Genomic DNA, 12,831 nt, shown 5'->3' with positions numbered 1-12,831 from the left:
TAAAAAGAGACTGTTTGCTCCTGCAAGGCACACATTTCTGATTTTAATATCCGTCAGGTGATAATCATCTGATGCTGACATGTCTCAGCCTGCTGCTGCATATCAGGTGGATTATTCCGTTCGTCACGATTGTATAGATAGAGTGTCCATGCGATGGTTAGATGTGCTGTGTTCCGGGGGTTGAGTCTAACAGTTAGACATCATAGCTTTTTATGGTGGTTGACTTTCCCATGGACTGGAGTTTGTGTCTCGTTTATGACCATGAGTCCATGTTACGTAAGTAGGTTAAAGTGGCATTTTGCCACAATTTGACCATAACAGAACAGCTGTAGAAACCTTTTGATGATATACTGACATATAATAGGATAAGAAGTGTCTCCTGTCGCCAAATCACACTAAATGTCAGTTACTACCCACGTAAATGACGTAACTTACATCATTTACTAATGTTACTGATATAATTAGGTAATGGATGTTACAAGATTGAATGTAGTTATTTCACCCCAAAGTATGATCTTTTCCTAAAGTATGATCTTTTCCTAAAACAAAAGTAGTTTTTGTGCCTAAACCTAACCAAACTGCAACCATTTGACAAAAGTAACAACACCCCGGGTTGTCAAAATATGTGAAGTGTTTCTCATCAAGCTTATTTTTGAAAGTCTAACTGGACAATGCATTTAACACATGATTGCTAACTTGACTATGGATAATTGGCTTCCAGACAAAATTGATGCTAGAGGGGTAGGCAGAGCATTGTAGTTTAAAGCCACTGACCAAGCTGCTGTATTTGGCCAGCTGGGAGTGAGAGCATGCTGCCCAAACACTGCCACGATTGCTGTTCTTGTTGGGAATGGCATTGCCAAAGTCAAGGCTTATATATTGAAAACAGAATTTTGTAGTCCCTGCTACAGGCATCAGGCCCCCAAAATCTAAACTGAAAGTACAGCATCTTCCTACATTCCTCTATGATCCCAACTGTTTTCATTTTGGAATAGCTCTTAAAAAACATCGTGGAGGGAGGTAAACTGTTTTATCTCATCACCATAGCTCAGAGTGCTAACAGCTGCTGGGCTCTGGAGGAGGCTGCAGATGTGCGCTTTGATGAATGCCGAGGATTGGGGCTTGCTTCACAGTCTGCGCTCTCAGAATCTATGAAACATGGGCAGAAAGCAAACATTTCCATAGTTTCCATGGCACTATTTGCTCATCCTGGTTGAAGGTTGGAAAAAATGGAAAAAAAAAAGAAGGCGGAAACAGACAGAAAGCAGCAGACCAGCAGTTGGTGATGATGGTATCGGAGATGATCTCAACAAGAACGCTGCAGCCCCCCCAGTCAGGAGCAGATGGCTGCAGCACATGATCTGTTGAACGGCACTCCTGGTGTGGGTTGCGAAAACAGCGATGTGACAGTTTTGAAAGAACTGGTGCTCATGTAAAAGGTCGTGATGATGGAGTTTGGTATTTCAGTGTCTAACTCCCTTCTCCTGAGCGGTAGCTGACTAATTGCTACGACGGTCATAATTAAAGTGAAAGCCACCCGGCGAGCTGCAGTCCAACTTGGAGATTATGTGGAGGTTATGAGTGATCAGGAATCATTCCTAGAGAGGCGCACACACGGCTGTTTTAAAAATGCCTCCTGAATGAGACTTCACATTCGAATGTCAAACCGTATTAACATGGCTTACTTGAAAAGAATGATTTGACGGTGAGTCAGCCGCCGTCAGGTTACGCAAAGTTATTAGTGGCACATTTGTTTGAAGTGGAGACCAGTAGGAGGAGGAGGAACACGGGAATCAAAGGGCTTGTTTTCTTTTACGCCTTTGCCAATCAGAAAAAAAAAGTCTTCCAAGGGATGAAAGACTATACATCAAGGCTCAAAAGCGTTGTTGATATTGGCTGTTTTTTTTCTCACACAGACCTGGTCTGTGTGGATATCGTCTCTCGCAGAAGCTGCTCCTTTGTATGCCGTTAAATCTTTTATAGAGGTTAAGAAAATGTTCCTGTTTTGAATTTCTTCTGATCTTCGTTGTGGCGTGCAACAGAATCTGACCATCTCTCGAATCACCATAAAGTTACACGATAATCTCCTCCTTATCAAATCTTCTGTGCTTAAATCGTTCCCACGTCTCTGTATTGTAATCCATTGTCTTGCTCGGTCCGTATGTCGTTGCTTCAAACGCTTTCACACGCATTAAGATGTCCTATCCTTTCATCTGAGATGGAAGATAGGGACAGTGTCTGAAAGTTGTATATATTGTCATGCAAGTGGCTTAATAAATCTTACATCGGTGTATGCTGCTCTAGCTCAACATCTTCTTCTCGGGGCCTTTCTGTGGAAGCGTTATAGACTGCCAACTGTTTGGACTCGGGTCAACAGGGAGCCCAAGCCGCATGAATTATGCATGGCGTCTGCTCGCAGGCATACAGCCCTGTCTGTGCTGCCACTGCACATGCAGCGCCAAAGACGGAGACTGAGTTACTGAGATCATAGAGAACAGCAGCGGATAAGACGGATACACAGGGAGGAGAGAGGGGGACAGAGATATACAGAAGATAATAGCAAGTGCAGAGATGTAATAAAATGCATGACAGGGGGAAAAAAGACAAGCTGCTTTATGGGTCAGTTCACTCATATTCAGAAAAATATGTCTCATGCAGCACTTCAAGGACCGCAGCTAATGATTATTTTTCATCACTGGCTATTCTGGTAATTTGTTTTTCTTTTTGTAATTAATTTAATGTTTATTTTACAAAATGGACCCTCGCAATTACATACAGCCTAAGGTGATGTCTGCAAGTGTGTAGTTTTTCCATACCACCACTCCAAAATGCAAGTATGTTCAGTTCACAACCCTCACAGCATATATTGTGGAGTTTTTGCTTAATAAATGACTAAAATCATGAAGCATTTATGGCTGTTCAATATACACATAATGTAAATGATTCCAGCCACTGCAACTATTAGTTTATTAATCTCTAACCTTTCACAATGATGCATGTGAAAACGTGAGAAAGGAATGACTTGGTAGATAATTAATTGTTAATAGTTGATAGTTGGCAGTCAGTCAGTAACAATTCATGAATAAAGTGGTCATTATGTTGATTTACATATATTTATGAACTAATCATTACTTGATGATTCATCAATATGGTATCTTGTGGCCTCTTCTCCAGTAACTGATCATTACACCAAATAGTCCTTGAATCACAGTTATTCAGGAATAACACATTTACAATGAATTAACTATCAAAACAAGACATGTCAAAATGTGATGCTGGACTGAGATAATTTTACAACACTTACATAGACTTACTTCTCCATTCAGGATTAATGGATTACTAAAATAATTATAAATTGCAGCCCCTTCTCCCCATGTCTCCTCACGTTGTTGATTAATGGCTCAGGTAGTTCTACTTTTAGGTACCATGCCTTTGAGAAATCCATCTCTTGAGTTCTTTTGCTAGCCCAAAACAATGTGGATAAATGGGGTTTTGTCCCAAATCATTGCTGCAGAATTTGGCAAAATTGATTATTGTGTGATTTTGCAGAAACATGTTTAGGTTGGATAATATTTATACTGTCAGCACTCTCGTGGGATTTTTTTTTTTTCAGCGCTTCGACCACTGCAATCAAACTTTAATACATCCCCAGGGTAGGAGCTGAACTCCCAGAACCTTGACATGCGCTGCACCAGAGCTATTAATAAGAGAGGAGACAAACCACTTAAAGCAATTTGACGCCAGAGATGGTGGCTGAATGACATGTATCCGCCCCTTCACCCCAAAGCCAATCATCAGCTTTATAACAGCAGCTGACAAAGGAAACCTATCAGCCAATCGAATTACTGCACTGATGCGAGTGCACAGTTGTGATTCGCAGTTTGGCGTTGGTGCAGACGGATTTCTAATAAGCATGGACGAGGAGGATAACGCTCTAATGCACAGGATTACCGAGAATGGTGACGTTATTCAAATATATTAAACTCGCATTTGTTCATGTGCTCTGGTGGGATGAGCTGAGGATGACGCCAGCTTTGTTATCCTGAAATAACTGCCCAGGGCATTGCCAGGATGGCTGATGAGTTGCAAGACGTATCCAAAAATGACTTTGACTTAACTCTCGATTGCCATTATATTTTAGTCTAACACAGCAGTCCCTCCATAAAACCTATCTTGACGAAACATACAATACTCTGTTTGGGTTGAAAGCGTCCATTTTTTTTGTCCGTCCCATTCACAGGCAACTGGGTGTAAAACTGAAACTAACTGCATGGCTAGATGCTGCTGGGGATTCGAGGAAAAACCTCTTACAGTTGTATGAGGGAACTGACCCTTTAAGACAGACGGGGAGTGAGCAGGGATTAAAGCAAAACAGAGCTCCAAAAGACCAGAAACTTCATGAATAATGAGAAGAAACCGAAAGTGAGTGAGATGTGGGAGAGGAGGATGAGACGAGCAGAGGGAGAAATGTGGTAGCAAGGGGGAGATAGGTAGAGAGGAGTATGTGAAAATACCACAGGGAGCGCCAGGCCGATCGGCCATCTGGATCTCTGAGCTGACAGCTTGACATGTTCTGAGTGCAGCGAACATGGAGCAAATTCACCAAGCACGGCCCCCCTCCTGAGATCTGCAACACGTTACACAGGAAGCATAATTAGAGGGCTGGTGGGGCCCACAGTCACCGTGAACAGAATGGTCGAACGGAGATCAATGCTCTGCTCTCTAAATTAATGAGGCTAATGTTGATGTGACAGCCTCGTCACCGGAAATCCACGGGGGAACAGGACCACTCCAACGCCTGCGAACGGAGACGTGGTACAAGGTAGGAGCTTAATAATTACAGTGGACAGGAAAGGCTTCACAAACACACACACACACACACAGCCTGAACACAGCAAGTGATTGATGAATATTTTAATTTGACCAATTCATATTGCTCACCAATAAAGTCATTATTTTCATTATAAAACATACTGTTGAAAGTGAACAAAGAAATACAGCTGCTTACTAAATATCAACAAATCCAAGGGGGGAAAGCAGAAATTTACAATAGAAAATTACCATTTTCCGGTGTAGAAAGATTATGTTTTGAAGGTTGAAAACAAACAATCCACAACTCAATTTGTCTGAAGTAGAATTCAAAACTCATATAACGTATGAAACACAAGCACACGTGGAACGGCGCACAGCAACATCTGCAAGTCTCCCGGGGTGGGTGGATGGGGGGTGCAGGGTGGAGGGGGGAGACGGGGCTGGTCGTTTTAAGAAAAGTGAAGCATGAATTCAACGCAAGTCATAAAGTTTAAGCAGTGCTCGAAGCTGTCTCTCGGACGGGAGCTTCCTAACGAAGGCCGTCACCGCAGGACCGTTTGTTCACAAAGACTTACACGTTACACACATGAAAAAAGAAAAAAAAAGCCAATTCGGTTTCGGAGCACTGCTTGGACGTGAGGGAAGTTGAGGCTTATTTCACTTTTTTTTTTTGTTTTTTTTTTTGTTTTTTTTGTTTTTTTTTTTGTCATCGTGGATTTCTTTTAAGACAGCAAATCCTGGATCTGTTACAACCCATGACTGGGAGAGCCAAAAGCCCCAAAAAAATTGCTCCATTTGGCTCTTTGGTATTTGGTGTTGAAAATGGCAGAAACACATATTCATAAAGTACAACATTAACAACATTATAATTTCAGAAAATTACATTTTACCCTTGACAGGAGCTTTTTTTTTTCATTTTTTTCCCCTCTCCTGCTTCTGATTGGCCTTTCAGTCCTCCGAATCAAACTAGATAGTCGAGGTTTGATTGCAATTAAGAAACAACTTAGAAAAAAAAAAATTTCCTTTAAAAAAAAAACAACAAAAAAAACCTGAAAACTTCACAGAGAGTCACTGGCTGGGGGATAGTTTGCTTTCTGCTCACAACTTTTTCGCCGGCTTCAAACAATCTTCCAGCTGCTGACTCGAAATCCACCTGATGCCTCTTTACTGACAGGCGTGCAGAAGCTCAGTGACTCCTTTCATAATTTTCTGCTCCAGTGAGGCACATGTACATCATCCTAGCCTTTGATTAGTCTTTCTTAAAAAAAAAAAAAAAGTTGAAAAGATGATAACATGATGCTTCATATGGAATCAAAATATGGAAACCCACTTTAAATTATACACAGCTGTGTTCGCAGAGGGGCCAGAGCCACCTGATCAGTGCATTTTCATCAATGTTTTGTTGCTCAGTTTACACTTTTTTTTAAAGCCTCTTGGATGTGTTCAGTCTTCCTCCGTTCAAAACAATGCCACGTTGTCCTCATGGAGACAATAAGCTATTAACGTCTATACAATAAGCTCCCGTGTTGGTTGTTACCATCCATTAGTGCTCACGAGTCTCTTCCAAGGCTCCGCTTCGCATTCCCACAACTAACTGTGTCAGTGTTTGTTTAGTGATGAAGCGTGATGGAATGCAGCAAAGCCGATGGCCAGCGACCCCAGGCCAAAAAGGAACGATGTTATAAAATCTTAAGGAAAAGAAAAAAAGACGGTGTTATCTCCTCTCTGTCTTGGTCAGTGGTTGCCCTTGTTAGCGTGGAGGACCATTGGTTAATGCATCCTTGAATGTTAATTATGGGAGTCGGATCCTGATGGGTTGTTCTGCATATGTCTCTCGCTCCTGTGTCCCTGTTTCACTGTAGGTTTGCTGCACCATCCAAAGCAGTTCCTGTCTCGGGGGTTAATGGATGGTCGGCAAATCTCCCAGCCAGGCACCAGGTAGGGGGCGTGGACATGTGTAGTCATTCTGCAAAGACAAGAGAAAAAGGGGGGAAAAAAGACAATACAATTAAAACCGCTTAACAGCTGGTCTGCACCCTTTACAGAGGTGGTGGTTACAATGTAAAGTTAATTACAGTGCCCAGCGATTTGATAACAGTACAATGGGGCTGTGACAGTGCCAGCAAAGCAAATTAGGGTGAGCAATTAAGCAAATGATGAAATCCCATGTGCCGAGATAGCTTAGAAGGCTGGACTGACTTCCCCTAATGTCTTCCAGAGATTAAATGGAAGCCCAGCGCAGAGAACCCTTACAAGTGTTCATTTTTCAAAACGTCAATTAAAGTGGAAGTAAATGTGTTCTATTGAACCTGCCCACCTCAACAGTTTGTAACAATAGATATTTCAAAAGTCCTCTTGTCGAGCGCTGAGAGCATCCGAACGCTGGCTAGGAAAGCAACTCTCACTACTTCGGTGTATGTAAGTAGGGCTCTGCAGGATACCAATATAATTCTTATCTGCACAGGTTTTGGATAATGCTGTACCAGGATATGGCATAAGTGTTGTCTTTTCCTTGTTTTAAAGGCTGCATTAGTGATGCCATTTTCTCCACTTACCAGACCTTTCTACTTGTTCTAATACTTGTCTTGAAAACCACTTAAGCTTTTTTCCCACAGGACTAGTATTACACTGGGACCTCTAGCAATTTGAAATAATTGTGGCTATTGTCGGTGATCTTCATCCCCTGCAATGTCTGCAATTTGTGAGGTAAAAAATCCAGCGCAATCTTGATTTAACCACAAACAGAGGTGACGAGATAATAATCAGTCCCAAGCAAATCGACATCTCCGTGATGATTTTTACATCTGTTTTCTGTATGAAAGGAATTTGATCACAGCTCATAATGTGTTGAACAGCAGTCAACAGGTCTGCTGGGAGATCAGCTAGAGTGACAATTGAAAGAGATGGCAGGGCAAAACAACACTAAACTTTATAGATACTGTGGCTGCTGAAGAACAGATGGTCTGAAAACTTGATGGATGCCTCGACATCATATCCAGGGGATACTGTCAGTGAATTCAAGTGAAATTCAGACATGATTTATCCTGTGTGAAGGCACTACAATGGTGAATAATTTCCAAATCACATGAAGTTCCCTGGTAATACTTGCAAGTATCTGTGTGAATAGAGCTTTAGTCATCATATCCATATTTCATACTGTTGTGTGTATCAAGAACCCCCTATTATGTTCATATTTTGTGAAAGTACCATTGGTTATTCCTACAATGTTTTTGTAAAACTGATTTAGATACATAAGTTCAAAAAATCTTATATTGTAAGTTAATTACATGACAAGTGTGAACACATGTTTTTCCCCCAGAATTTTGTTTTCAGATTAAGTCTATCTTTAGAATCTGATTCTCTAACAGGGGGCCCATGAACTCTAGGGAGTCCGAGTTATTGTAGGGGGGCCACCAAATTATTGTTAGCATTACTAAGGTGCCCTTAACCCCGACCACCCCAGAGGAGCTAATCAGTGACCATAAATGAGACTGTGGTTGTACTGGGAAACTTCCAGGTGGGAATGGTATCAGGGCTTTCAGAGCATAACTTTCAGTGAAGCAGTGAAACAATAAGTTATAATATATTTCTGGTTGGCTACCCATAATTCCCTGTGCAATCACATGAGCAAGCTACCCTAATAATTAGCTAAATCACCGCACCTATCCTGAACAGGGAGCTAGTTTGCAAGAGCATTTTCTTCTTCATCCAATAGAACTATTGACACTGGGGGTCGGAGGAGTGGCCAAATTAGCTATTGATTTAATCTAAAAACTGTAGAAAAAAACAATACTTGTCGACAATGCAAATATGTATGGTTGTTATACTCATTATAAAGCATGTTTATTGGAAATAAACAGGCTCGTTTCTATCACATAACCCATTTGTATCACTGGGAACAGAACATTAGAAGTCACGACAAGTGAATGATTCGGGGACCTTTAAATGTCAGCCCTTTCCCACAGGTCAACTCAAGCTTGTTGAGATGTTGCAAATTAGTAAGAGAATTTGACATTTTACTCTCATTTAAGAGCCACGAGCTTTGAATTGATCCCCACACTGAGAGCAGCAGAGGCACACTCAGCCCACATACCCGAGTTTGCCTCTGAGCATTGTGTGCTCCACAAAAACAAAAAAAAAAAAAAAATCTCTCTACTTTACAACTTAACCTTTAAAAGAGCCTATTTGCTACTTGGCTACACGTAAATCCACATTGCCTTAATAACACAAATGCTGCAAGTTTTTTGCCGGACTAAGCAGTTTTACCGAAGCTTTCAGTATCTGCTTCGAAATTATCCTGTCTCAACTTTTTTTTGCTGCTTGCGCTGAGATTGTTGTCAGCGTGAAGCAGATTTCTGTAACACAGGGCTCAGACGAGTATGCCCTGAGCGGAATTTTTTATTTAAGCTGTATCAAACAGGCCGATAAGTCTTCACTCAACTCTTTATCTAGCTCTCAGGTGCATGTGAGCGAAGCGAAGACAGCCGCACAAATTGTCATACCTCAGACAATTTCGACGGAGCACAAAAAACAGAAGCCGCTTGCAGCAGACGCTCAGGATTTGCTGTGAACACATGCACATTAACTCTGAAGCCAGCGACACACACACACATACACACAAAAGCTGATGCATACCACACTTTGAGCAGGAGGAAACACTTCATTCTATGAGGAGGTGAAAGAACGATGGGATTATTAATGTCATGAAATGAGTAGATCATCTACCCACTTCATTTTTGTCATTACACAGAAGAATTAATGTTAGAAAGATGGGTCCACTGGTAATGGAGCATGCACCGGCATTGAGAGGCTTGTTTTTCCGTTATCGCTATGGAAATAAGAGCTACAAAAGGTTTAGTATGAGATGAGCAAAAGATTGCAAGGTGAACAAACTACTATGTTGTTCAATATTACGGTCTTGTTTCGCATTTGGTTAAAGCTCTGAATGTTCATTTTACATGTTGCCTTGTAAGACATGAACTGATCCAGTCTGCGGTCATATGCAGCAACATGGCAGCAAGTTGGAGGTAATCGTAGTCACATCTAAATCGACAAGATGCTCTTCACATTAGCCGCCAGGTAAGTGACTGGAGGAATGCACTGTAGTGGTCACAAGGCCAACCGCTGTACGGCTCATTACGCCTTATTTGAAGGTGACATTTTCTCCAGAGCCGATCCCACACACTTCCACGCAGCCACTTTGTCCGTGTAGTTGGTGCAAGTGATTTTGCTAAAAGCAGTTATGGTTTTGTTCTGACGGTATTCAAAACAACCCAATAATCAATAAGTAATGCTTTTTTAACATGAGCATGAAGGCGCTACATCCGCCATGTGAGTTGAAATGTGCCTTTTGTGAAAGCTTGTCTGAATTGCTTTTCCTTTCAGGGAGTAGAAAGCACAGAGATCATTGTAAATGTTTGTTTTGTTTAAGTCTGGAATATTTTTCTGTTGTTTTACTTGTTTTCAGTCCAGTCAGCAGTTCAAATTTGGGAGCAAGTATAGCCCAAACTGTTCAGTAACTGAAATTCTTTCGAGCCAGATGAGCCAAGAGCATTTTCATTCAGTGTTGTTTCTGCCATCAATCCAAAGGTGCACTTTATGGTTTCTACTATGGATCAGCATTGAATATATGTTTAGTAAACGAGATTAGTATTACTGTTTGGTTAAAAGTCAAACTTGATTTCTTCGTAGTTAAGAATGAAATGAGATGAGAATGAGATCTTCCTCTTTGCCAGTGTTTCAGTTCAAAAAAAAAAAAAAAAAAGTTTGCATGTTGTACTACCATGTCATTTGCAAGTGCCTTCATTCTTTCAGGTGTTAAACTATATCTTAAGAGAAGCTAAAACCACCAACAGAGGAAGAAAATAACAGTTATCATCCAGTACAATGTAATGTTCCACCGGGAAACCTTGGGTCCTACATAGCACTCATGTGGATGCCACTTGACACCCAACCACCCAAACAAACACCACTGTAGACATGTATACAACCTCACGGCAATTACACTTCTCAGTGACAGTGCCCTTCACTTTATGGCCTTATTTCCTGTTTTCTCTAGTTTGTTGCTGTCACTGTATTGTTTCAGCACAACTCAAATGTTTACTTCATGGACACAGACTCATTGACTGACTCAACTCATTGTTCTCCTTCATTATGGTGAAGTGTTTGGTTAAATGAGGGCTGCAATTCACTCTCCTGCTCACAACTCTTCAGACACTTGAATTGCAGGAAGCCATTTGTCAGTCGTTGATGGCTTTCTGCCATAAGTTGGAGACGGTGGTTTTACATCACCTTGCAAGAGAGGACCAAATGGCTATTGATGCTTATGTTGCTGTTGCCACACCCCACCAATCCTCATCACTACCTCTTGCTGGCGTTCAAAACTGACCGCTCACTTCCTTGATGGAGGCAAGGAAGGAGGTTTTGTCATCTGTCAGCAGGGACGCAAGCTCCACTTCTGCACTCTCTCAGCACTGGAAATTTCCACTGATAGAAAAGGAGCTAAAACTTTTTGCTGCCAGTTCTCCTGAATTGTTCTCCAGGAAATCTTGACAGCACCAGTGGCTGTTCATAACAGAGAAACAATCTTGAGGCATCTGAAGGGGCAATTTCAGCCAGTCGCAGCCGCTGAAAAAGCTGCTGCTACTCCCAAGAAAACAGCACAAAAGTAAGGCAAGTTATTCAAGGCTAAGGTCTTAGCTAAAGTGGGAGTTAAGACACGCTGGCAAGGGCTCAGGGAAAACCTTGGCAAACATGATCGGGGTCCTTCCTTCCCACCAAGTAGGATTGCGGCTTGTTGTTATAGTAGCTGTTGGCTATTAATACGGTTCAAGATCTCAGGCAACCCATGTCCCTGGGCTGAAAGGAGTCTTCTCTGCAACAGAGCACATTAGATTTCAGGCAACTGAAACTCCAGGGCTAATGTGATGTCCAGAGACAAGCCAAGAGTTGAAATGATGCATCCTGAAAATTTGAGTCTGATTTCGAGCGTTGGAGAGAAAGAGGAAGTGTTTACCCCGGGGACAAACACCAACTGTCCCACCAATCCACCCGTGGGAGTGTTGTGCTTGGACACACGCTACAGCAAGTCAGGCTTCTCTACCCCCCTCTATCTCCTGGATGAGCTTCTAGTTGTCGGGAAACGAAGACAACAAGAAGCCAGCTGTGATCCTGGTAATTTCAGACTGGACAGCTTCCCTTGAAGGGCAGAGATACTTGGCCGAAGTGGCCACCAGCCTGGTCAGTATGCTAACACATTGTCACAATGGATGAATGACATTCACAGCATCCAACGTAGAGTGTGAAATCCCGGGAGGCAAGGGTTTGTGAGCCTAGAACTGTCTCCGGTAGTGGTGGGCACTGACACGGAAACACAAAAAATGCCCTTGAAAGCACAGAGAGCCTTGTACTGCACTTGAATGATTCTTACGCTTTACAAGGATTCATGGATGTACTATTCGTATGTTCTATGAACAGCAGTGGGTGATATCATTGGTCAGAACACAGAAAAAAATGGTCCTTCTGTGAAAGGGTATACAATGTCTCTCTGCATTGGTGTTGTTTTTTGTTTTTGTTTTGTTTTTTTTAAGAGCATTTTGGTTTCAATAAATTATGCAGCGGACGCAACTGAGGATGAAATAGTTGCTGGAAGTTTCAAAAATGTTTGGTATCTCTTGTTTTTCCACAATAACATTATTTGATATTTGTCCATCAAGATGTTTTGACCAGAGTCAGAAACTGAAAAGCATATTTATTTGGGGGTCCATCATCTAAATCTGATAAGGAGATCCAGGGTGGATTTCGTATGGCGCTACATTACATTAAAATTCTCTCTCTTATTTTGCAGGTTTGGTTATACCAACCCAATGTGGCCACGAAATATAACTTTGCAAACATCAGAACAAAATAACCAAAATCCATTCTCGGTTCACTTCAGAGAACACACATGCGATCCTGGAGCTGTGACCGTCACAGTACGACCTTATTTCAGTACCACTGTCCTCTTATGCCTGGAAACCA

General features: G+C 41.8%; 1 protein-coding gene across 2 annotated transcripts in view; it reads right to left on the bottom strand.

Annotated features, from left to right (window-relative positions):
* Window positions 1-4,910: 4,910 nt before the first annotated feature.
* The window catches only part of lrrtm4l1 (leucine rich repeat transmembrane neuronal 4 like 1), a 64,483-nt gene continuing 56,562 nt past the window's right edge, over window positions 4,911-12,831 (bottom strand). The window contains exon 3 of one of the 2 annotated variants that reach the window (XM_037116204.1): window positions 4,911-6,778. In XM_037116204.1, the coding sequence (XP_036972099.1) occupies window positions 6,713-6,778 (66 nt within the window). In that variant the 3' untranslated portion in view covers window positions 4,911-6,712. The remainder of the gene's footprint in view (window positions 6,779-12,831) is intronic. The other variant, XR_005077978.1, reaches the window with a different exon arrangement.

Source organism: Acanthopagrus latus, chromosome 12 (genome assembly GCF_904848185.1).
Source record: "Acanthopagrus latus isolate v.2019 chromosome 12, fAcaLat1.1, whole genome shotgun sequence".
NCBI lineage: Eukaryota > Metazoa > Chordata > Actinopteri > Spariformes > Sparidae > Acanthopagrus > Acanthopagrus latus.
The sequence above is the reverse complement of the archived record's forward strand: the minus strand, read 5'-3'. Positions and strand labels throughout refer to the sequence as shown.